The sequence below is a fragment of the Trypanosoma brucei genome, chromosome 9 (assembly GCF_000002445.2).
Source record: "Trypanosoma brucei brucei TREU927 chromosome 9, whole genome shotgun sequence".
Lineage (NCBI taxonomy): Eukaryota > Euglenozoa > Kinetoplastea > Trypanosomatida > Trypanosomatidae > Trypanosoma > Trypanosoma brucei.
The window spans coordinates 1,165,837-1,187,488 of record NC_007282.1 but is presented as its reverse complement, the minus strand read 5'-3'; the positions used below and the strand labels follow the sequence as shown (position 1 = coordinate 1,187,488).

The window sequence follows — 21,652 nt, the reverse complement described above, 5'->3', positions numbered from 1 at the left end:
TATATATATATATATATATATATATGCATATATACATATCCAGTTGTAGTATTCTTATAAATATATGTATTATTTTACCAAACGTCATCCTTTTGTTCCATCACTCCGAAGCGGAGGAGTACATATATATATATATATATATATTTATTTATTTATGCGAGTGCATAAGTGATAAAAGGGAGGTAAGTGGGGGGGGGGGGTGGAAAAAAGAGAAAGAGGGAAAGAGGTAATGGGCAATGGGGTAAGAAAGAAGGGAGAAACAACAACAACAACAACAACAACACAAAGCAACCAAAATCCTTAAACGTAACGGGAGGTATGGCTGCTGTCTTTAACGTATTCTTCATATTTATTTGTTTTGTTTTTTTAATTTTTGCGCCTGTGATGGGTATCGTCTAATGCTCTTGTTTCAGGTACGTGATTACCGTACAGCGAGCTTTAACGTGCATATATATATATATATATATATGTATTTTTTTTTGTGTGTGTATGGTCTCCATACTTTTTTCTGTTATGTTTTATGTTTTATGTTCTTTTTTTTTTCTTTTTTTTTTTTCTACCTCTGTCGCTTATTCTCTGTCTATCCCGCTCTTTTTCTTTTCTTAGTTTCTGAGGCATCTATCAAAAGGAAAAAAATATATATATACCCCCCCCCCCTCTCAATAACAACACCAGCACCCTCCCAAAAAAAAAAAAAAAGAAGTTTTCCTCTCTTTGATTTTGTATTCTTTTTTTTTTGTTCTCCTTACCCTTTTTTTTTTCATATTTCAACCTTAAATGTACATGTTTTCGTTTTACGTTTGTTTGTTTGTTTTGTTTTGTTTTTTCTTCTGACTGACTTCGTTAAGTGCCGTTTATGTATGTATTTATTTATTTATAATTTCTTCCTTTTTTTTTTTTTGAAAAAAAAAAGCCCCCTTTCCCCCTCGGTTGAGTGTTGTTTCCAAATTAATTCGTATGGAAAGTGTGACGTGAGGAGGTAAACTTGACTCGGGTGTTATGATTATGATTATGATTAACATTATTAACATTATCACTGGATGGTGGTGAAATGAAAGAAAAAAAGGGGGGGAGGAAATCTTTTTTGTTTTTATTTTTACTGGAGTGTATCCGTTTTTGTTTTTTTGTGTGTTTGTTTGCTTGTTGTTTTTAGTTACTTTGTCGCTGTTGTCGTGGTGATGAGAGTGAGGAATAATGATGTTGCTGTTGATGTTGGTATTGTGATGTCATTGTTATATTTTTGTTTTACTTTTCCTTCTTTAAACTGTAATTCTTATCTTTTTTGTTTTTTTGTTGTTTCTAGTTGTTGCTGCCATGATGTTTGTTCACCTCTACTCTTTTTTTTGTGTGTGTGTTTGTGTTTATGGGTTGTGAGCTTCTTACATTCCATTATTAATAATGGAAAATATGATATGAATTGATCACGCAATTACACACGCGCCTACAAACACAAATACAAATGCGTAGTTGATTTTTAACGCAACTTAGGTGAAATGAAATGGCGTCCCTTCGCCATATTTGTTTAATCTTTCAACCTTTGAAGTGAACAAACACACACACAAAAAAACGTTTGTATGATTTTGAATTGCAAAAGGAAATAAAAACCCGAAAGGAGGAAGTGGAGGGGGGGGCGAGGGGGGAGGGGAGTGGAATGAGGAGAAATTATGCGTGAAATGAAACATGTGACGTATATTTGGTGGAAACTCACCAACTGATGTGGTGTTTATAGTTTTATATCATTGACTGAAGGCATGAAACGGATTCAAATGGAAGAGGGGGGAAAAAATGAAGGAAGTTTGCGCACACACGTACATATTTATGTGATTGAGTGAAATTATACTTATATTTCATCATATAATATGTACATATACACATATAGAAATAACCGTGTATTGTTTTTGCCTACCTGTCTGTCTGTCTGTGTATGTATGTATGTATGTATGTATGTGTATTGCATTAAAGGTTTGTTGAGTGCTCGTGTTTTGCCACTAAAAGTAGTTATATATATATTTATATATATATTTATATTTATATTTATATATCACGTGCGAACACATCCCATTTGTACCGTTCCGTTGTTTGACACCTATCCGTTATTTTGGTCGGTTCTTTAATATATCCCGCCTGGTTTATTATCTACACATTTTGTTTTCATTTTTATTTATTTTTTAAAGGAAGGAAACGACGATAAACAGACGCAAGAAAGGGGGAGATTTTGCAAGATCAAACAGGTAAGGAAAGCACATAACTGCAAAAAATAAACAAAGCAGCCTTATATACGCACACATATACGCACAAATACTCCAATAGTTAGTGAAGCTGATACACTTATTATTTGTTCTTGTGTAACGATTTACGTGTAATTCTTGTTTTGTCTTTTTGCTGCATTAGCAGGAATAGAATTTTACAAGAACACAGGAAAGAGGCGCAGATAGAAAAAGCAGGGTTTAGTGCTTAAAGTTATTAAATATTCCCTTCAGTGACGCTACTCGGTCAGGCGAAGAGAACGCGAAGGAGGAAAATACGTCAAATAAAAAATAAAAAATAAAAATAAAAAGAAGGAAGAAGGAGGACGTACCAAAAAACATATACTTACGCATTCGCCAGCAGCAAACACGTACATCAACACAAAATCGAAAAATATAACGGTGGGAAAATGAGACAAGGACGCGTGCGTACCGAATCCACCGTGCAACGCTTCGCCAAAACGCCTATTGGTGAAGGGTTTGACTTATGGGATCGGGACTATCTTTTAGGTGCAATGCGTTTGTTCCTCTTTAAAGCAGAAACGGCACCTCCGTTTCAGGTTGGGCCTTGCATGGATGCAACAGGTGAGATTTTGGTGCAGTTGGAAGAGTTGGAGGATGCCCGTGAGCAGTTCTCCATTGCAGCTGAGAAATATCTTATTACTCAACAACAACAACTGGCAAAAATAATGGAAATTAAAGCATTGGAGTGTGAACGTGGTCCTCAGGCGGCTCTGGAGGAATTAACAGCGTTTTTAAAAAAGGAAACCGCTTCTACCAATGCCACCGCTGTGCCTGCACCAATAACACGTGCATATGCGTACCAAGCGGAGTTGTTACTGAAAACTGCAACTCCAGAAACGCCAGAATTGTTTACTGAAGCGGTTGAAACGGCTAAGTTGGCATGCAACCACGCATGGGACCGTGTTCATATGGGTTATGTTGTGTTGGGTGATGCCCTCAAGGCCTCCGGTTGCCCTGATGAAGCACGGAAAGCATATAGTGAGGCATTTGAAACTAACCGCAACTGCATCACTGCTTTAGAGCGTCATATAGAGGTTTTGAAGGAATACATCGCTGAGAGTAATGATGATATGCGAATTGAGGCGTTACGTAAGGAGCTCCTTCCGCTTTTGGAGAGTGCGATTTCGCTCCACCCGCGCCCGACACTGATCCGCGAGAAGGCGTTTTTGTTGAGTGAAACGTTGGGTGATGCGGCGGCGCTGGAATTTCTCGATCCACTTATTTGCAACCCACCACCGGAGGAGGCGGATGCGGCCGGTAATGTCGGGGGTCGGACCGTTGCAACACTTTTGAAAGCAAAAGCTGCCATACTTGCGGATGGCGGAAAAATGCAAGAGGCGTTAGAAGTGGCAGAAGCCGCCCTTAAGGAAAGTCCTTCCGATGAGGAGGCGAAAGCGATTGTTGCAGAGCTTCGGGAGTCGTTGTAAACAAAAACAAAAACAAAATGTCATATCAATGACGTGGTGAGTGAGTGAGTGGGTGGGTGGGAGGGAGGAATGTTTCTCTTTTTTGTTTTTTTTTTGTTGTTGTTGTTTTTTTTTCGCCTTTTTTACCTTGTCTTTATTTTAATCACAATCCAAATAAATAAATAAATATATAGAGGGAGAGATGTATACAAACGTTCGGATACAAGCAGAGTTGTAGAGATGGAAGATACGATTAAAAGTACAATGCAACAAGTGATGATGGGGAATTTAAAAAGGCCTTGAAGTCGATTATAAGTTTTTGATTGTGTAAAGCCGATGAAGGAAAATAATAATAACAGTAATAATAATAATAATAGTAATAATAATAAAAGCTCACAACAGTGAGAGAAGGGGAAAAAGAGGTGGGGTGGGGGGAAAAAAGGAAAAGGAATGTATGTATTTACATGTATATGTATATGAAGGGTATCCATGAAGAATCATATGGCTAGTTTGTTTTTTTTTTTCGGTTTCTTTCTTGTTTTCTTCAAGGGTCAATCGCGTAAGTGCACGAGAGGAAGATGAAGATTTGTTTTGCTTATTTATTTATTGATCGTTTTTTTTGTTATTGTTGTGGGATAACGAAGACAAGAGTATTCGCTACGCAAGTGTTGTGAATTTTCAATTTTCTTTTTTTAGAATTTATGATTTTTATTACGTCCCTAACGTCCTTCACACCATCTAACAAAGAAACAAATGGGGAAAATAAATAATGGAGACACCCTGAAGGATTCACGAAGGATATTTATATATATACAGAAGGCCTGAAGGTAAAAAAAAAAAAAAGAAACAAAAAAGAGAAACACAATGAACAGAAGGAAAATAAAAGAGAAAAGGAAAATAAAATAAAATAAAAGACGACAAAACCAGCGACTGAAAATGTTGCCATTAATTTTTTATTTTTGGTTTGATATTATTTTACCGGTGTTTCTTTTCTTTTCTTTTTTGTTCTTTTTTTTCTTTTGTTCCGTGAGGACTGTTGCATGCCATGAATTTTATTTAACACGAAAAGCACACGACATTTTGTTGTTGTGTTATTGTCATATCTGCTTTTGCTTTGCGTGTGTCTCCATATGTGTTTGTGTGTGTGTTTTTTTTATTTGCTTTTCTTCTACGGGTTCAATATTTTTGGTTTACCATTTTTATTATTATTGTTATTATTATTATTATTGTTACAACAATTTTTCTTTGTTTTTTGTTGTGTTGTTGTTGTTGTTTTGCATGGCTTTGAATGAGAAGGATTTATATATTTATATATATAAAAGGAATGACGTTACCCGTGATGAATTTGTGGGAGGTGCGTCTCAGTTGGTTGCAACTTGTAATTACAATAAAAATTCGAAGGAATAAAAATATATAAAAGTGAAACACACCGTTACGGCACCACTCAGTCAAAAAAAAAAAAAGAAAGAAATCTGTGGACGTTTATTTTTGTTGCTTTATTTAAAAAAAAAAAAACACCATTACATGCTGTACCTTCAATAGGTACGTGGAGAATGAAAGAAAGAAATGAAACAAGAAATAAAATAAAATAAAATAAATAAAGATGGGTGATGGGAGGGAGAGAAGAAAAGGAAAAGAAAAGGAAAAGAAAGAATGAATGAATGAAAAACGTTGTCGAGAAGAATCATATGATGGATAGATATCTCTTTTCTATTTTATTTTATTTTTCGACGTTAGAAGATTGGTGGTGATGATGGATTTAGTAATGATGACGGTTTTTGCGTGTTTATTTTGTTTTTTTTTTTTTAAAGGGGGGGTTTTCATTTGCATCAGTAATCGCCAACCCGCTTTTTTTTTTTTTACAGCACTTAGCGACGTCAGCTGCAGTGGTCACGTTGAAAGCCGGAGTGCACATAATTTAGTGATCTCGGTCGCTATCTTTTTTTTTTTTACTTTTTTGGCTGTTGTCTTTCGTTGTCCGTTTTTTTTCTTTTTTGTCGTGGCTCTTGTGCGCTATATTTGTGTTTGTGCCGATGTGCATGTTCTCGTGCGCCATCGTCTGTTGAATCGCGTTTCTAAGCAAAGAAATTTGAACATTTTCTCTTTTTATTATTATTATTATTTTTCCCTTTTAGGGAGAGAAATAATAATATATAATAATAATTAAAAAAAAAAGAAAGAAAAATGAATTACTTTGCCCTGATACACTGCTATTATTACCACAACAGTTTATGTTGTTGTTGTTGTTGTTGTTGTTGTTGTTTCCAGTGACAACGCATACAAGCGTCACCATTGCATCTTCTTAATTTTGCTTCGTATTTTTCCCCTCCTTCTTTTTATTTTTTCTTTTTTTCTTTTTTCTTTTTTTTTTCTCTCTCTTTCTCTGTGTGTGTGCCTCTCCCTTCTATTGTCTGAGTTGATATATATATATATATTTATATTTATTTATTTTTAAATATATATTTTCCGTGCTGATACCATCGTCTTCACTTTTCCATAATTTCTTTATTAGTAAAGCCACGGTTTAGCGCAAGCCGTTGCGGCGGCAAACAGCCAACATCACAAACACGAACAACAACAAAAAGAAGGGAAAAAAAAAGGCACCCAAAAGACGGTGTTCACCTGGTGAAGTGAAGTGAAGTGAAGGAAAAACTGAAACAACAGGCAGTCCTCTTCTTTTTAACCATTCATCTGAAGGAAGCTGGAAGGGGAGGGGAGGAGAAAAGAAGAAGAAATAAAAGGAATTTGAATATTGTTGACCTCGTTTCTTCACAAAAAAAAAAGGAAAAAAAGGACCCATCCGATCACTTTTACCACACTCATATATATATATCCGCACATTTCCCTATTGGGGGAGGTGTTGCAGTGAAGAATCCAAAGGCGCTTTGGGCGTTGGACAAAAGGTAAAAAGAAAAAAAAAAGACGGACAAAAGTTAGCGTGTGTGGGAGAGAAATAGATTTCACGGAATCATCATTGTATTATTTCGCCACTGAAAAAATGAACCAACCGACAACCACACACAAGACGCCTTATTGCCAAACAAAGGTTCAAACACAAGCAAACCCACGCTCAGGACCAGCCGCCCGACGTCCCCAACACCGGCAGTCACGTTCATTAGCAGCTGCTTCAAAAGGTAAACAAGGCCGTGCAGGGAATTCGGCACCGAAATCAACGCAAAAGCGCGCTGCAACGCGTGCAAGTCGAGGAAACCCTTTGGATATCAGTAAATCAACTGAAATCAGCACCAGCGACACTTCCGCCGCAGTGTGTCTCGCATCCCCACCTTATTGTGAATCCGCTGCTGTCAGTAAGGAAAGAAGTAACGTTCCACTCACGCCCACACGGAGACTCAACTCACTTCAGCAACTCAAGCCAGATGACCTCTCGAGTTCAGCTAAGGAAGTGAAGGAAACGGAAGAAGCCGCCCCGGCCTCCTCGCTGAGCGCTTCTGCGTTTAGTACGTTGTTATCTCCTACGCAGATTCTTCAAGCCACGGGGCTACATGGCGGTATCACAACGCAAAGTGTAACGAGCGGCCCTGGAAGTGGTGACGATAGGGAGGTTCTACGAACAGAAATGAGTCGGAAAGGGCTGTCCGTACATGCGGCACCTTTTCTTCCTCTCTCGCGAACTGCTCCTCAGTCACCCGCTTTGGCACAAGCAACGTGTGAACATGGTGTTCCTTTGTTTCCCTGCGAAGGATCAAAGCGGTATATTGACAGCATTGTTAGCCCATGCAGTGTTGAGGATGTGAGAGCACAATCGCATTCACTGGAGTTTCCATGCACTCCACTTGTATTAAGAGGTGGAATGGTGTATCATCCACCAGGATTCAGAGGTGGTGGGGCTCTTGCCACCTCTGAGAGTTGCTTGTCCCCAGATACGCCGAAAGTTGGCAGTACCAGTTCTATAATCCCTGCTTCAGTTAAACCAGTTACATCGTCGCCAACCTTTGATACGTTACGCTGCCAGCAGTGTGTTCAATGCGGCGATGGGAAAGATGACAGTGTTGAAGATATTCCCTACACAACCGAAGGGGTTGAAGATAGTTGTGAAGGTGATGGTATTCGACACCTGCGCATTCCATTCACCGACGCGGAAGCCCAAGATGAGGCAAAAATGCTCCATATGCTTCAGATGGGTGAAGAAGAGGAAGATGCCGCATCTGTTGGACAGGAATGGCAGGAATGTATCTTTGGTTCATCCAACGCAGGTGCAAGTAATGTTGAACTTTTCCACTGCGCAGGGGGTTATTGGGATGTGAATGGTCCCTCCGTAGCAACGCGTCGCCTGCTACGTCACCGCATGCCATCTTCATCCTCTCTCAATATAGATGCACAAGGAGATGAATTCTCCTCCGTGTTGGCGTCTCAAAGCGAATACAGCGCAGATCACGGTCATTTTGCTTATGATAATGATGATGGTTCATGGGAAATGAGCAGCAGTGCGTACGCGGATAGTTTGGATGATGAGCAATTGGAGTGGATTGAACAGCACCTACGTGCCAAGTAGGCAAAAGAACGCAAGGGTCAGTCCCTTAGTATTCATTTGTTTGTTTCTCTGTTGTTTTGTTTCGTTTTGGGTTCTGCCCTTTAAAAGGTATCTTTCACATCTCTTGTCTACGTCCATTTTGAAATCAGAAGAGTGTTAGTTGTTCCTTTCTCTTTTTTTTCTCTCTCTCTCTTTTTGTTGGGTGTGTTTTTCCCTCTTTTTTTTTCCATTTGTCCTTCTTTTTTTTTTTTGTTTACTATTCTCTACTTGCGTTGCGCGCATTATTACTGCGGTGCCAAACTGACGAAAGTGCTTGAGCGTTTTGGTATATTTACAACGAGAGAACAGTTCGGCAGTAAACCTCATTCATCTTCCACTGCGTGTTCTTCGTGGGTTTTATTGAAGTTCCTTTCATCGTTTTCTTTTTTCCTTTTATTTTCCCCTCTTTTAGGGGGGGGGGAAAATGGGGCGGGGGGGATGAGCCCAGTGAATGGAAAGGATAATGTTTTTATGCACTTGGTTCCACGATGCGTGTGCGTGTGAGTACAATTGGTACTCCTCTTTGTGTATCCCCTTTGTCTAGTGTTTGTTTATATATATATATATATATATATATATATAAATATGCATGTGTCTGCCTGTGTGTTTGTGTGTGCTTGAGTTTTTGGTGTGTTTTGCTTGTCATATCATTTCCTTACGGAATCATGTGCATAATGGATATTGTACTAATCTCACACTCTTGTTGCCTATTGACGTTGTTATGTTTCCACTTTTTTTTTTAATTATTTGTTTTGCTTTTATGTTTATGTTGTCTTATGCTATTTGTAGGGGTGCGCTTCACCATCTAGCTGAGTCATTTAAGCAAGAATCATGCTCGGGTTTGAGTCGTTTTCTGAGTTCGTCGTCTATGTCACCTTCATCTTTTTTGGGATGTCGGTGATGATGGTGACAAATGCCATTTACTCCATACCAGCCTTCTTTACGGAATACTACAAGTATGCACAAGGCAGCTCGGACGCTCAAACAGAGAATGAGAATTTCTGGAACAACATACTCACGTACTACAACGCCGCAGTGTTTAGTGCTCAGGTGCTTCTGGAAACTTTTATGCTGACGAATGTTGGAAGGCGAATCCCCATCCGGATCCGGCTTATCTTTGGCCTCACTATTCCTCTTGTAGAACTTATTGCGCTTATACTTATCACCGTGTGCCATACCAGTGAAGCAGGCGCCAAAGCAACTATTATAATTATTGCTTTGGTTGGTGGTGTTTCCAAAACACTTTGCGACTCGAGTAATGCGGCACTGGTAGGACCGTTTCCAACGAGGTTTTATGGGGCTATTGTGTGGGGTCTTGGTGTTTCCGGGCTCATTACTTCCCTCATGTCTATCATTATTAAAGCTTCGATGGATGATAGCTTCGAGAGCATGTTAACTCAGTCGAGGATATACTTTGGTATTGTCATATTTATTCAGGTGATCGCCTGTGTTCTTTTGGCTCTGCTAACGAAGAATCCTTATGCGATAAAATACGCCGCTGAGTTTAGGCATGCTGCAGCGAAAGAGAGCGCAGTGGAAAGTAACGAACCTGTTCAAGAGACCATTACAGACCAAGAAGCTAATGCCGGAGAGGAGGGCGAACGGGTGGAGAAGTCAACTTCCAAGATGAATGTCCTGAACGTCAGCGAAGATCCGGACAAGATGAAGGATACCGATCAGGTTGATGGCACCACCAACGCACAACAAATGCTCGATGCTAATTTGTGGTTTGTGGTGAAGCGCATTTGGCCCATGTTGGTCTCGTGTTTCTTCGTATTTTTTGCTACCCTCCTCGTCTTCCCCGGTGTATTTTTCGCCGTTGAAGTGAAAGATGGATGGTACATAACTCTCACCGCCGCTATGTTTAACTTCGGTGACTTTCTCTCCCGCCTCGTACTTCAGTTCAAGCAGCTGCGCCCATCGCCCATCGTGGTCCTTATCGGAACGTTCGCTCGTTTGTTGATCATTCCACTGCTTGTGTTGTGCGTGCGCGGCATCATTCCCGGTTCCGCACTCCCTTATATTCTTTGTCTTCTTTGGGGTCTCACAAATGGTTATTTTGGTGGTATGTCTATGATTTATGCGCCACGTACCGGCTCTTTAACAACTGCGGGTCAACGCTCCCTTGCCGCCATTTGTGGGAATTTGGCCCTTTTACTCGGCCTCTTTGCCGGCTCCATGTTGGCTTTGGCGGTTATGACGGCTCTTCCAGAATCATAACTGTCCCTAAGAGGAGGTAATAAATGAATAAATGAAAGAATGAATGAATGAATGAAAAAGAAAAAAAAAGGCATAAAATAAAAAATAAATGAGAGCAAAACGTTTATTGAATTGGTTAAAAGGTTTTTCTTATTTTTTTTTTTTAAAAAGAAAAAATAGAAAAAAAGGAAGACGGATTAAGAAGTTGTATAGGGTAGCGGCTAACAAAGGGAAACGACAAGAAGAAAGAATGAAAGAAGGAGAAAGAAACTGGAAGAGAGTTTTTTTTTTTAAAAAAGAAAAAGGGTAGGAAAAAAAAATTTAATCGGTGTAACGCGAGTATTTGAGGAGCGGAAGGAAGAAAACGGTGGAGTAAAATTAACGATGAGGGGACGGGTCACTTTTTGTTTTTTTCTTTACGTTTTTGTTTCTTTTTTTTTTTGTGTGTGTGTGTGTGCAGAGAGAGAGAGAGATAGAGAGAGTGGGGGAAGAAGACAAAGAATGAATAATAAATAAAAAAAACAAAAGAGGGAAAGAGAAAAAGTCACTTGCGTGTACTCGTGTGGACGTATTTTTATTTATTTTTTTCCCCCCCCCCTCCCCCCCGCGCCCACAAATGTGCGCACCTCTCAAATTTTTTGCAATCTCCATTCATTCATTTACTCGTTACCGCCAGCCCTGCTTTTATTAACAATTATTAGTAACTATGGTTAAACAATTATTAATATTATTATTAATATTATTGTTACTATGGTTATCAACAAGTAACGGTACAATCCCTCCTGTTTGTTTGTTTGTTTTGTTTATTTTATTTTATTTTTATTTATTTTTATTTATTTTTATTTTAAAAAAATTAATTCTCTTTCTCCTTTTAAATGATTAATAATTTTAATTAATGAACTAACTTCAACGTAACACACGTGGTGATCCAACATATGCACAATCCGTCCCATCCGCTTTTATTTATGTGTGTAAACATCACGAAGTGCGGCAAATCTGTTAATTTTACATTTACATTTACATTTTTTTTTTCAAACATTAAAAATGTAATATTTTTTTGTTTATTTATGTTTTCCTCTTTGTTTCTCTTTCTTCAGTTGCATGACGTAAGCCTGTGCACTGATTTATTATTTTATATATTATTTTATGTTATGTTATTTTTCTTGTTTTTTTTTTCGTGTTTCCACGTTTTTACGTATTATTTCCGCGTAAAAACTTTCCAAAAGCTGTGTGGAACAATACCTTTTTTTTTTTAATGAAAAAAATTATTTTATTTAAATAATAATCATCCCTCTTGTCTTCCTTACTTTTATTTTTATTTCCTTGCCTTTTTGTTTGTTTGTTTGTTTGTTCTTTTTGTGATTTTGTTGCCTCATCTCTTCGGTTCGATTTATTTTTTTTTTTGTATTTTTATTTTTTTTTTTTTAATGCTAAAAATGAAACGAAAGGGGCGGGAAATGATCCCGTTGGATAAATGAGGAAAATAAATTACAAAAAAAAATAATAAGAAAAAATAATATCAAAAAGTAAACGGAAAAAGTGTGTGAACGGGACGGAATCGGAATGAAGGAACGGTGCAGGAGTGTTAAATTTTTGTTTAACAAAACAAAAACAAAAAGGAAAGAAGGAAAGAAAGAAAGAAAAAAAATAAAAGAACGTGACAAAACAGAAAATAATAAAAATAAAGATAATAAAATAAAATAAAAAAAAACATTCATTTATTATTATTATTATTGTAAATGAAAATATATAAAGAAATGAATGAATAGATAAATGAACTGAAATAGGAAGGCGTAACGAACATGGTAAATTTAAATATGAACGAAACATTTATATTTATTTATTTATTTGTTTCCCTTCTCCTAATTTTAGTCGTGAGGAACCCAACGTACACACGCACGCGCACTCTCTCTCACGCATCCACTTTTTTTTTCTTTCAGTTATTTCTATTATTTATTTATTTATTTTCTTTTCTTTTCTTTTCTTTAGCGTCACTTCAACACCCATCTTTCCATCCCTTTCTTCTTTTTTTTTTTCCTTCCCTACTTTCCTTTCCTTTTATTATTTTTTTAATTATTTTTTCATTCTTTTCTTTTTTTAAAAAAAAAAAATAATAATTTTCTTTTAAACCTCTTATTTTGTGCTTTCAAACGGATGCCAACATTTAAGTACTGACGTTACGTTGTGTATTATCGTGTGAGCGCATAAAAGGGGGGGAAAAAAAAGAATAAGGAAAACTTATGGGAGGGTGTCATTATAATTTCATATAAAAAAATGTTTTTTTTTAGTATTTTTTTGTAACTGTCCCTTCACCCCCAACTGATCACCTTTTTTTTAAAAAAATTATTATTATTATTATTATTGCTATTATTTCATTCGGTATTTTAAATCAATTTTCCTTTTCCCTTTTTTTCCTTTTTCCTTTTCGTTTCTTTTCTTATTTAATTTTTTTTCCATTACACACGCACACACACACACGCACACAGGAATCAATATATATATATTTATTTATTTATTTATATTTTTTTTTAAAAAAGGGTAATGAGATGTGTGATGAGTCAAGGAATAGTTTAGATTAAGTTTATTTAAGTCAAGTTAATTTTATATTTTATATAGTTTATTAGAAGAGAGGAGCGGGTTTTTTATGACAAGCCACAAATGAATATGAATACATATGCGTATGTAAAACATATAAATAAGTAAATTAATTAATTTATTTATTAAAATATGTATTTGGAAAAAAAAAGAAAAGAAAAGGGGGCATCATTAGGAGTCATTAATTTTACATTACAACTGTTGTCTTATCAGTGGAATTGTGATTTGCATGTGTATATTTAATTTTGTAAAGAAACCTTCAAATTATATGGCAGAAATAAATAAAGGACATCTCGAAAATCACTAATAAGTTGAATGAAGGTAACAAAACAACGTGTCACGAAGCGCATGTTTTATTCGGTAACTAAAAAAAAAAAAATGCCGCTGAAAAAAAAAATAATTGAAATAAGTTCTTAATTTATACACGAAGCGGAGGTAAATATAAATATTAATCATTCCATTTTAGGGAAAGGGGTGGAATTATGTATAATAATTTAAGTGGGAATTATGTTCGTTTATGCTCATTTTTTTTAAAAAAACTTTCTATTTTGTACTGTTCTCATCTCCTTTTTAATGATGGTAAATATTTTGCAAAAAAAAAGGAGAAAAACACGTACGGGAAGGGGCTCAATTTATAGAAATGGTGCGTTTTTACAAATCATTCATTGCGAATTATTATTATTATTATTATTATTATTATTAAAAACTTAGTTCAGAACAGCGGGTTCGAGTTGGAAGGTGGGAAATAATGCAATAATCTGATGGCGATTTGTCCCAGTTTACTTTAAATTCCTCTTTGCATTTATTAAATTATTGGTGTACGACATCGGTTTTATCGGGTTATCTTTTCTTTTTTTTTTTGTGTGTGTGTGTGTTATTTGTTAATCATGCGGAGGTTAAATGAAGCTAATGTTGTCTCATCTGGCGGTAAAGTGGGAATGTGGACATGGGAAAAGGTAAAGGCAAAAAAAATAAATAAGATAAAATAAAATCCAATGAACACAGTGAGGTGAAGTAACCTGCGGAAGGAGTTAAGACCAGATTTTTATTTTTTATATGAGAAAAAGAAGAAAAAAAAACTCCTGGTGGCGGGAACACAACGTTACTTCCATATATCGCCTTGCATGAAAGGAGTCAAATGCACACGGGCGGGCTGACAGTTACGGCGGAGCTGTTGTGTGCGGAAGTGTTTGCCGTGATGTTGCAACGTTGGATATTCCGAAGAGTTCGACATGATTCCCTGACCGCTATTATGCGGTGTTGGCCAAAAAAAAAAAGAGAAGTTTGGGGAGTTGATGTTTTGGTGATTATTTGTTTGTGTTTACTGAAGTGTCGGGGGCGATAATATCAAAAAGTATTACTTCATTGCGCTGGTAAATGTAGCTGTAACAAATATAATAGGAGAATAAGAAGACTGCAGCAATGTGGAAATGGTGGGCGCACGTTTTTTTTTTTTAAATCTCCCAACGTCGCTGAGCTCCGCGTCATCGTTGAACCGCAACAAAATAACTTCGAACCGGCTTCCAACGGATCCCTCAACTCCTCAGTGGCGAGATGGATATAAACTTCGGAAAGCCGTCGACGATTCCTCAACGCAATCGACACACCGGCTTCCCATTTATTTCTGCAACGCGCAAAGAAGGGTGTCATCGCATAGTGGTAGAAAAACACTCCTGTTGGCTACCATCTGCATTTATGATGTTGGCGCTTTGGACAGTTTCCCAATCGTTTTATTGGTTCCATTGCTGAACTTTATCAAAAGTGGGCTAAACGAAGTTGATGGATCCGCCGACTGTGTTGATTTCTCGGAATATCAATGCCTTACGGCCCCCTTTCCGACAACATTTCGGATTTCATTATGTCCACGACTCCGTTTCGGTGGGCAATTTTTTTTTTTTTGTACGCACTCGAGAGGCGACAAGAACTCCCGGTCCATTTTATCACACCAACGACTAGCAAAATTCGTGCCTCTTTTCCACACTTGGTACAATGAGCAGGATATTTCTTAAGCGACCACTTGGCTGGCGCTGGGCCCTCATTATTTAGACACGCGAGTGCCGCTCTATTGGTGCTGTCGCTTCCTCCCCTTTGAGGAAAGACCGTTCTGCTGCGACCTCGCGTAAGATTCAAGTTTTGGCATCTCGGCGCTCGTGATCGTTGCCTTCGGCGTTTGCGGAATTGTCTCATGTATTTAATTTGTATCGGCCCCACTCGGCGATTCCTTTGCCGAGATGTTCCTCTTGTTCATGGTCGTACCGTGAACTAGCGTATGTAGGCACTTATGTTTGCCTTAGTTTTATCGAAAGGTATTAGGGACTCTCCAAATTTCTTAAATTGACCCTTCTTCCTGTTGCTGCCCGCACCAATAGGATCGTTGCGAATTCAAAGCAATTCGACCAGCCTTCGATGATAAAGTTGCGGCAGCTCCCATGGTCGTGATTTTTGAGAAGATCAGAGGCAACCCAAATCTGAGAATGGGATGCATCAGCTGCAGATAGGCAATGGTGGAAGCGTCCTTCTTTTCTCTTTCACACGTTGCAGGTGTTTTTGGAAGCCGCTTCTAAGCGCCATCAGAATCAGCTCAATACCCACCATGGGGTTATATCTCGTCATGCGGAATTCGATTCCGTTGAAGGTGCGTAGTGCTGCTAATTCGTCGGCGGTGACTCTGAAGGAAGGGTTTGTTGTAAGCTCTCGCGTAATTATGAGAGACGCAATCTCTTGGGCTCGTTAAATTTGGTGTTGGTATCCAAAGCGGGAAACTGGTAGTGTTGGATTTCTTCAGCTAAAAGGGTGCGTACCTGGTTCCAATGGGTCCGCTTCTCCGTACGTTGATTCATTCACTCGCTACGGCGGATTGAGCTTACCATACACGCGGTAGCCTCTCTCTTGCTTCCCATCTCCAGCTCATGGTGAACTTCGTTTTTTGGAATAAGACCCATATTTTTCAGCTATCCTCTTCACTTACGTCCATCCCACCCTCGTCGTGTGCGTTGTGTCATGCGGTATGCGTGACGGCGGGTCGAATGAGATCCAATAATGGTGTATCGCGCGGTTGCCCAACGTTAGACCACCCTCCTACCTCACTAACCCTCCGGGACGGTGGCTCAAATTCTGGTTTTGGTGGGTATGGAAATTACTGTTGAAAGGCCTATTCCATCCTGGGCAGTGCTCTGATATAAACTACCCATGTGTGATGCACGATATAATATGGGCGTTGGCCGCTATTATTCCGTATTCGCCAAATACTTTGATGAAACTTTAATTGGCTAGGCGGTATTGAAGTGCTTGTTGATGTTATTGTTACTCTACGTATTCCGGGCTTCCTGTTTCTGGTGAGACGTTTTCGGCGCGCTTTGGTGGTTGCCGCTCGGTACGGAGTACCAGTAAGTGTCCTGTGTATGCCTTAGCAAGATCTGAGTGCCCAAGCACGTTTGCTATTATCGCTTTGATTATATACTGCAAACGTGTCTTGTGGCCTCTGGTTTCCCTGGAGTGCTCTGTGCTGTTAGCACGAGAAACGTCCGCGACGACCATATGAGGTTAAGAAATTTCATGCTTTTTGAGCTGCGTGTACGCTCCGCCTATTGCCTCCGCTTCCAGTGGCGATGCGTATGGTTCGGTTGACTTTTTTTGTGCCAACTCGTTAAGTCTCGCAGGACTTTTGAATGTTGTAACCACCGCGGTATGGGCCGCATCCTAAAGGCTACGATATGAACATTTCAAACCCAAATACTGTTAGCACAACTTTTGAGGAGGAATCGAAAATTCTAACGCTTGACTATTCGGGTTTCTACCTTTGAGTTCTTTTGATGGCCCTTTTTACTGCTCTCCGGAGAGTGAGGATAATAATGCATGATTATTCAGCTTCTAGTATTCACGTGTAAGGTGCTATCAAGACAGATATAGTTAATTATTGTGTTAGAATAGCAAGTTTTTTCTTGCCTTTGCTTGAAGGGTATTAGCAGAGGTAATGGAAAGAGGATTATGTTTGGTGTATGTGCATTAACGTGTTAATTGCGTATCTCCCATCCTTTATGATGCTTAAAAAAGGAAACGGGACACATGCTCCGCAAGAGATGCAGTTCCCTTCAATTCAATTCAGTGCACCGAAAATAAAAGGAGGTTTTCCAGGTAAAAGTGTTATTGATTGGGTTACGTGTACGATTTATTTGGGAATGAAGATGGAGGCATATGGTTTTTTTTCGTTGTTTGTGTTCTCCTTTAAGGAAGGTAATTGAAGGAATGTTAATGAAAATGTGGAAGGAGTCACTGGGATTAATTGTGGGTGTGTCTTTGGCTCTTGCAACTACTGCAGGAGGAACCATCGTTAATGAAGAGGAGTTCAAAACGTTATGTGGATTTGTTAGTTTAACACAACGAATAAACTCGTCACTACAGTTGAAAGGAAAGTCGGCAGTAAATGTGGCTTCTCTACAGAAAAAGGTTAATGATATATTGTTTGGGGCAAATGCTGAAAATGTGAATGAAATCGGATGGAAACGATACAGAGAAATGGACTGCGGACAGGACAGTGGTGGACGAGTTTCCTTAGCAGGAGAGGCACTTGTAAAAGATCTTATTTGTTTGTGCGAAGGAAGAGACGGAACGTCACCACCCGGAGACCTCTGTTACACTGGAAACAAGGAACGATATATTTCTCAAACATGGAGAAGCTCAAGCAACCACAAAAATACATGGAGCGAACTACAAAATAAGTGCGAAAGTGGACGTATTGGTGTTCCACCAACGAGGACTGAGTTTCAAGATAAGAGAAAACGCCTCGAGACGGGCATAAAAAAACGCAAAGGCTCAAGTGGGCGCAGGTACTACACCTACGGAGGGAACGAAGTTAGCGAGCCAAATGTCTGCGATGGACAGGAAACACAAACCAATGGCATTTGTGTGATGTATCCGAAGAGACCCAATCAAGACAGTACAAGTGGCATCAAATGGCTCAGTGAGCTCGAGGACCTGGTGGAGAGGGTCGAAGAAATGAGCAAAAATGCAATCACAGACGCCGACACAGCGGCTACTACAACCACAAGCACAGAGACAGACACTAACACAAATACACGGACGAAGCGAAGCCCAAGGGAAAACTCACCAACCAAGGGATCAGGCGAACCACAAAAAAATGGAAATACAAATACACAAACAACTACAAGCGCCACAGCTACAGAAACCACTGGAACTACGACAAGACCACCAGAAGAACAAAGGAGTTTCGCCGAAATAAATTCGCGGTCTCCATGGATATTCTTATTTTTGTTGCTTTATAAGCCATTCCATCATTAATACATATATTTTTAATTTTCAACGTCAATGAAGAAAATAAAAAAAACGCTAGCGCATAAGACCAGAAAACGAGATGGAAGGAACGGAGAGGCAATGTGTTTTTCTACTTTAGAATTTAACTGAGGTGGATAACTTCGATGCTATGGAAATGAACCACTCGCACCTATGGAGAGCAATGAAAGTTGAGGACAGGAAAAGCAAAGGGAAGAGAAACGAAAATAAATAGTGAATAAAATTCGTGACCATTTCAAGTTGAAATAAATAGAGGCTTTGAAGTTGTTGCTGTGAAATCCGGAAAAGCAAAGATGCCAAACGAACCGCGCTACGTGCACACAAACCCTGAACATTATTACGATTATACTTGAGTCAATTGAAGTATGAGACCGAATGGGCGAGACCTAATTTTGGAAACATGATATGAGCGTTTGGATAAGGAAAGCAAAATGATAGCTATATATATAGCAAACTATCGAAACTACAGTAATGTCAAAACGTGTTGTAGAAGCGGGGAACCGCCTACAGATAATAATGGAAGTGCTAACAAAAGGACCAATAACGTCAGATCAAGTATCAAAAAAAATTACTAAAAGAAATATATGTATGTTTTTTCATTTGGTTGGTGGGAGGGTGAAGTTGTCAAAAGATATATTATCTGAACTAATTTTGTTTATTGTTGCCCTGACCATCAGAATATGGAAAATGAGGAATTATGTGAGGTGTCTGAGGGGTGATCATAAGAACCACGGGTAGGGGAAAGGCTTGAATGCATTAATGCGCTTAGGTAATGCCTCACGGAAATGATGCGGGCATGTCCTGAAGAAGGTGGATGAGGCACATGCAGAGTTTGATTGTCTTTTTAACGGCATAGGATAACCGGAATGAAATGTAGTGTTTTGGTTTGTGTGTGTTCGCTCGAAATCCAAATATGATTATAATTTTTTTATGTGTTGTACCCACATGTGTTGGCCGCGTTTTTTCTAATAGTGTTTTGCATAATTTGTTTCGCGAAATCTTGCAAGAAAATAATGTTCAGGCTTACAACAGTCCTATTTGTGATGCTAATATTGGTCGCGCTATTGGTTGAATCGGAAGTTTCGGTGGAGGTTTCAGCCGTTGGTCCTCGGTGCGACGACTACTGGGCCCCATTCGGTGGAGAACTGCAGTGCCGGACTTGGAATACAGGCGCAACCCACCCTAGCGGTGTGAGCCCGCCAGCAGCTTCAGTTTCGTCACCTCGTGGCACACCTGCACCTGGCAAGACGAGCGTTGATCCCCAGCGGCAAGAAATGGGGGAGAGTGCCGTGTCGGGTTCAGCCGCAGAGAGAACTAGTCAACGGGCTCCTGGCTCTCAAGAAGTATCTCCCACAGTGACCGTGCAACCAAATGATGCTGCGGTCGGCAGCAGGAGCGAAGGTCAGGTACTAAAACCCCTTTCAAGATCCCCAATTTCTGGTGGAGCTGCACCGTCACCACCTGACTCTGTCGAACAGCATGTCGATAAAACGGTTCACGAACAGGAAGTTGACACCGTGGGGGGACAACAAAGCATGGAAGCACATAGCAGAAAACGTGTAAACGAAGGAAATGCAATTTCTCGAAAGGAATTAACAGGTCCTGATAACGGGAGCGTGGCGCAGCCGCCGGCACGGAGGGCGGTGTTGGGGGCTGAGCAAGAAAATACAGAGGAACTGGCAACAAGCAATATGAATGAGCAGGAGTCAAAAGAAAACAATACACAGGTGAGGAAGAGCACTGCACACAAAATGCATGTAGTGATACTCTCCACAGCACTGAGCCTTGTGTGCCTTTAAAACTCATTGCCCCATATCCGTGAAAAAGTGTGCAAGCTTTCAGTGAAATTGGTAATACATAACACAAGGGACAGATTGAGAATCAGTGGCCAAATGGCAACTTCTTTTACAAGAGACACACTTCCGGAACGTTGCAACCACATACTATTTAAAATGGCGTTGCTGCAAAAGGTGTGGATAGCATCAACATATTTATCGGTAATGTGCAAAACTAAGGAGAATAGTTGGAATGGAAAAAATCAAGTTAAAATTCTCGAGTGTATAAGGTAAAATGCACTAATAATAAAAGGACTATAAATACGATATCAAAAAGAGTAAACGAACTGAAAAATGTTACTGCAAATGAGGTAAGAAAATTTAACTTCATTGGTATTAAGAAAGTAACACACAGTTGAATTTTTCAAAAATGTAATAGAAGTTAGTGTGAGGATTAGCTTAATAGCATTGCAAATTTAAATCTTTCTAAAGAAGCTAACTATCTCTTTAAGCATGTGTGAAATCCTATCGATAAACTTAAGATATTTTTTAGTGTGTGTGAATATCGGATAAAAACATGAATGATCCAAATGCTAATAAATTGCTAAGTGCACGAAATTTACGAGGAATTGATATGCTAGAAAGGTCAATAACGGTAAATAGAACACAAATGCACGCGGATGTGAAGGAAGGAATTAACGAAGATGGTAACAACACCTCCACTACAATGATTTAATTAACGAACACAGCTCATTGGAGCGAGCACCACTGGGGTGTCATTGGTTATATATATATATATTTTTTTTTGTAAGCGTTGATTGCAAAACCCATTTGACTAAGATAGTAGCACAATTGCTGCAAACTGTATTGAAACTCGCAAACTTAAGCGCAGAAATAATAAAATTTTAACGAGAAGACGCTGAAAAATACATTGCTAGCACTTTTTCTTTTGGTTGATTACTTTATTATTTGCATAATTCTACGTGTACTGGCAAGATTAACCTGGCCGCGGATATACTATCTTTTTTTGACACTACTGGACTTTAAGATTATAACTTTACTCTACTTATCGCTTGTTAATGAGTACTTCAACTTACGCGTAATAAATCTCGTGAATACCAATATAAGCGTATTACTTGAAGCTAATTGGTTATGCCAGTAACTGTAGTTTCTGGCGAAAGTGAGGTGCCCAATCAAGCAGAGTGTTAGACCGTACTCTTCCGAGGTAGAAACCTGCAACAAGACTAGCAGAGACTGTCTGGACCAATTGTACGACCCAAGGAAGTGCCGTAACCATGGGATACAGGCAATTCAATTCTTAGGAGCGCGCCGGATACTGTGGAACAGGGAAGGGGGAAACAAGAATGCGTTTGCATTTGCACAGTGGTGGAAACAAAGGAAGTAGTGTTTAAGCCTGAAAGCAACCAAAAGTTGTAGCGACTGTAGACAAGCAGTATCCTGGAAAGAAGCTGCTCAGAACTCTCACTCACAAATCTTAACCGACACTTCTGATACTAGTTGAGTAGGACCAGAGAGAATGTCTGAGCGCACCATTTGAATAATTCG

At 39.0% G+C, this 21,652-nt stretch overlaps 12 protein-coding genes across 12 annotated transcripts, besides 61 other annotated features; 10 read left to right on the top strand and 2 right to left on the bottom strand.

Annotated features, from left to right (window-relative positions):
- Positions 1–39: part of a microsatellite that runs on past the window's edge.
- An 80-nt stretch (positions 40–119) lies between these two features.
- Positions 120–156: a microsatellite.
- A 102-nt stretch (positions 157–258) lies between these two features.
- Positions 259–283: a microsatellite.
- A 115-nt stretch (positions 284–398) lies between these two features.
- Positions 399–983, top strand: Tb09.160.5540 (hypothetical protein, unlikely; the record flags this gene model as incomplete). Its single annotated transcript, XM_822013.1, has 1 exon — positions 399–983. The coding sequence occupies one exon, from the start codon at positions 399–401 to the stop codon at positions 981–983; it is 585 nt and encodes a 194-aa protein (XP_827106.1).
- Positions 448–473: a microsatellite.
- Positions 531–556: a microsatellite.
- Positions 704–832: a sequence feature (A-rich).
- Positions 864–912: a sequence feature (AT_rich).
- Positions 984–1,115: 132 nt separating the features above from the next.
- Positions 1,116–1,145: a microsatellite.
- A 465-nt stretch (positions 1,146–1,610) lies between these two features.
- Positions 1,611–1,659: a sequence feature (C-rich).
- A 262-nt stretch (positions 1,660–1,921) lies between these two features.
- Positions 1,922–1,948: a microsatellite.
- Positions 1,949–1,999: 51 nt separating this feature from the next.
- Positions 2,000–2,042: a microsatellite.
- Positions 2,043–2,528: 486 nt separating this feature from the next.
- Positions 2,529–2,557: a sequence feature (AT_rich).
- Positions 2,558–2,656: 99 nt separating this feature from the next.
- On the top strand, positions 2,657–3,697 carry Tb09.160.5530 (hypothetical protein, conserved; the record flags this gene model as incomplete). The annotated part of the gene is made up of 1 exon (XM_822012.1): positions 2,657–3,697. The coding sequence occupies one exon, from the start codon at positions 2,657–2,659 to the stop codon at positions 3,695–3,697; it is 1,041 nt and encodes a 346-aa protein (XP_827105.1).
- Positions 3,696–3,715: a microsatellite.
- A 17-nt stretch (positions 3,716–3,732) lies between these two features.
- Positions 3,733–3,765: a microsatellite.
- A 4-nt stretch (positions 3,766–3,769) lies between these two features.
- Positions 3,770–3,837: a sequence feature (A-rich).
- Positions 3,820–4,167, bottom strand: Tb09.160.5520 (hypothetical protein, unlikely; the record flags this gene model as incomplete). The annotated part of the gene is made up of 1 exon (XM_822011.1): positions 3,820–4,167. One exon carries the CDS (start codon positions 4,165–4,167, stop codon positions 3,820–3,822), a length of 348 nt encoding a protein of 115 aa, XP_827104.1.
- Positions 3,849–3,869: a sequence feature (AT_rich).
- Positions 4,022–4,065: a microsatellite.
- A 338-nt stretch (positions 4,168–4,505) lies between the features above and the next one.
- Positions 4,506–4,589: a sequence feature (T-rich).
- A 23-nt stretch (positions 4,590–4,612) lies between these two features.
- Positions 4,613–5,083, top strand: Tb09.160.5510 (hypothetical protein; the record flags this gene model as incomplete). The annotated part of the gene is made up of 1 exon (XM_822010.1): positions 4,613–5,083. One exon carries the CDS (start codon positions 4,613–4,615, stop codon positions 5,081–5,083), a length of 471 nt encoding a protein of 156 aa, XP_827103.1.
- Positions 4,661–4,697: a microsatellite.
- Positions 4,867–4,908: a microsatellite.
- Positions 4,974–4,997: a sequence feature (AT_rich).
- Positions 5,084–5,252: 169 nt separating the features above from the next.
- Positions 5,253–5,274: a microsatellite.
- A 21-nt stretch (positions 5,275–5,295) lies between these two features.
- Positions 5,296–5,330: a microsatellite.
- Positions 5,331–5,426: 96 nt separating this feature from the next.
- Positions 5,427–5,843, top strand: Tb09.160.5500 (hypothetical protein, unlikely; the record flags this gene model as incomplete). Its single annotated transcript, XM_822009.1, has 1 exon — positions 5,427–5,843. One exon carries the CDS (start codon positions 5,427–5,429, stop codon positions 5,841–5,843), a length of 417 nt encoding a protein of 138 aa, XP_827102.1.
- Positions 5,614–5,672: a sequence feature (A-rich).
- Positions 5,780–5,802: a sequence feature (AT_rich).
- Positions 5,818–5,851: a sequence feature (AT_rich).
- A 57-nt stretch (positions 5,852–5,908) lies between these two features.
- Positions 5,909–5,939: a microsatellite.
- A 67-nt stretch (positions 5,940–6,006) lies between these two features.
- Positions 6,007–6,057: a sequence feature (A-rich).
- Positions 6,058–6,095: 38 nt separating this feature from the next.
- Positions 6,096–6,139: a microsatellite.
- A 162-nt stretch (positions 6,140–6,301) lies between these two features.
- Positions 6,302–6,322: a microsatellite.
- A 352-nt stretch (positions 6,323–6,674) lies between these two features.
- Positions 6,675–8,189, top strand: Tb09.160.5490 (hypothetical protein, conserved; the record flags this gene model as incomplete). The annotated part of the gene is made up of 1 exon (XM_822008.1): positions 6,675–8,189. One exon carries the CDS (start codon positions 6,675–6,677, stop codon positions 8,187–8,189), a length of 1,515 nt encoding a protein of 504 aa, XP_827101.1.
- A 139-nt stretch (positions 8,190–8,328) lies between these two features.
- Positions 8,329–8,423: a sequence feature (A-rich).
- A 336-nt stretch (positions 8,424–8,759) lies between these two features.
- Positions 8,760–8,794: a microsatellite.
- A 244-nt stretch (positions 8,795–9,038) lies between these two features.
- On the top strand, positions 9,039–10,427 carry Tb09.160.5480 (adenosine transporter, putative; the record flags this gene model as incomplete). Its single annotated transcript, XM_822007.1, has 1 exon — positions 9,039–10,427. The coding sequence occupies one exon, from the start codon at positions 9,039–9,041 to the stop codon at positions 10,425–10,427; it is 1,389 nt and encodes a 462-aa protein (XP_827100.1).
- Positions 10,428–10,445: 18 nt separating this feature from the next.
- Positions 10,446–10,483: a microsatellite.
- Positions 10,484–10,556: 73 nt separating this feature from the next.
- Positions 10,557–10,593: a sequence feature (AT_rich).
- Positions 10,594–10,807: 214 nt separating this feature from the next.
- Positions 10,808–10,848: a sequence feature (A-rich).
- Positions 10,849–10,864: 16 nt separating this feature from the next.
- Positions 10,865–10,888: a microsatellite.
- A 235-nt stretch (positions 10,889–11,123) lies between these two features.
- Positions 11,124–11,158: a microsatellite.
- A 50-nt stretch (positions 11,159–11,208) lies between these two features.
- Positions 11,209–11,253: a microsatellite.
- A 22-nt stretch (positions 11,254–11,275) lies between these two features.
- Positions 11,276–11,303: a sequence feature (AT_rich).
- Positions 11,304–11,341: 38 nt separating this feature from the next.
- Positions 11,342–11,662, top strand: Tb09.160.5470 (hypothetical protein, unlikely; the record flags this gene model as incomplete). Its single annotated transcript, XM_822006.1, has 1 exon — positions 11,342–11,662. One exon carries the CDS (start codon positions 11,342–11,344, stop codon positions 11,660–11,662), a length of 321 nt encoding a protein of 106 aa, XP_827099.1.
- Positions 11,406–11,475: a sequence feature (AT_rich).
- Positions 11,530–11,581: a sequence feature (A-rich).
- Positions 11,650–11,692: a sequence feature (AT_rich).
- Positions 11,693–11,736: 44 nt separating this feature from the next.
- Positions 11,737–11,758: a microsatellite.
- A 37-nt stretch (positions 11,759–11,795) lies between these two features.
- Positions 11,796–11,832: a microsatellite.
- Positions 11,833–11,886: 54 nt separating this feature from the next.
- Positions 11,887–11,926: a sequence feature (AT_rich).
- On the bottom strand, positions 11,895–12,236 carry Tb09.160.5460 (hypothetical protein, unlikely; the record flags this gene model as incomplete). Its single annotated transcript, XM_822005.1, has 1 exon — positions 11,895–12,236. The coding sequence occupies one exon, from the start codon at positions 12,234–12,236 to the stop codon at positions 11,895–11,897; it is 342 nt and encodes a 113-aa protein (XP_827098.1).
- Positions 12,009–12,117: a sequence feature (T-rich).
- Positions 12,123–12,160: a sequence feature (AT_rich).
- Positions 12,235–12,256: a sequence feature (AT_rich).
- Positions 12,257–12,366: 110 nt separating this feature from the next.
- Positions 12,367–12,393: a microsatellite.
- A 31-nt stretch (positions 12,394–12,424) lies between these two features.
- Positions 12,425–12,505: a sequence feature (A-rich).
- Positions 12,506–12,535: a sequence feature (AT_rich).
- Positions 12,536–12,659: 124 nt separating this feature from the next.
- Positions 12,660–12,703: a sequence feature (AT_rich).
- A 45-nt stretch (positions 12,704–12,748) lies between these two features.
- Positions 12,749–12,778: a microsatellite.
- Positions 12,779–12,800: 22 nt separating this feature from the next.
- Positions 12,801–12,845: a sequence feature (A-rich).
- Positions 12,846–12,864: 19 nt separating this feature from the next.
- Positions 12,865–12,891: a microsatellite.
- Positions 12,892–12,899: 8 nt separating this feature from the next.
- Positions 12,900–12,937: a microsatellite.
- A 64-nt stretch (positions 12,938–13,001) lies between these two features.
- Positions 13,002–13,029: a sequence feature (AT_rich).
- A 66-nt stretch (positions 13,030–13,095) lies between these two features.
- Positions 13,096–13,135: a sequence feature (AT_rich).
- Positions 13,136–13,672: 537 nt separating this feature from the next.
- Positions 13,673–13,703: a microsatellite.
- A 262-nt stretch (positions 13,704–13,965) lies between these two features.
- Positions 13,966–13,993: a sequence feature (AT_rich).
- Positions 13,994–14,431: 438 nt separating this feature from the next.
- Positions 14,432–15,010, top strand: Tb09.160.5450 (hypothetical protein, unlikely; the record flags this gene model as incomplete). The annotated part of the gene is made up of 1 exon (XM_822004.1): positions 14,432–15,010. One exon carries the CDS (start codon positions 14,432–14,434, stop codon positions 15,008–15,010), a length of 579 nt encoding a protein of 192 aa, XP_827097.1.
- A 2,185-nt stretch (positions 15,011–17,195) lies between these two features.
- On the top strand, positions 17,196–18,299 carry Tb09.160.5440 (uncharacterized protein; the record flags this gene model as incomplete). Its single annotated transcript, XM_822003.1, has 1 exon — positions 17,196–18,299. The coding sequence occupies one exon, from the start codon at positions 17,196–17,198 to the stop codon at positions 18,297–18,299; it is 1,104 nt and encodes a 367-aa protein (XP_827096.1).
- Positions 18,300–19,324: 1,025 nt separating this feature from the next.
- Tb09.v1.0330 (expression site-associated protein) lies at positions 19,325–20,110 on the top strand (the record flags this gene model as incomplete). Its single annotated transcript, XM_822002.1, has 1 exon — positions 19,325–20,110. One exon carries the CDS (start codon positions 19,325–19,327, stop codon positions 20,108–20,110), a length of 786 nt encoding a protein of 261 aa, XP_827095.1.
- Positions 20,111–20,869: 759 nt separating this feature from the next.
- Positions 20,870–20,893: a sequence feature (AT_rich).
- Between the last annotated feature and the right edge of the window lie 759 nt (positions 20,894–21,652).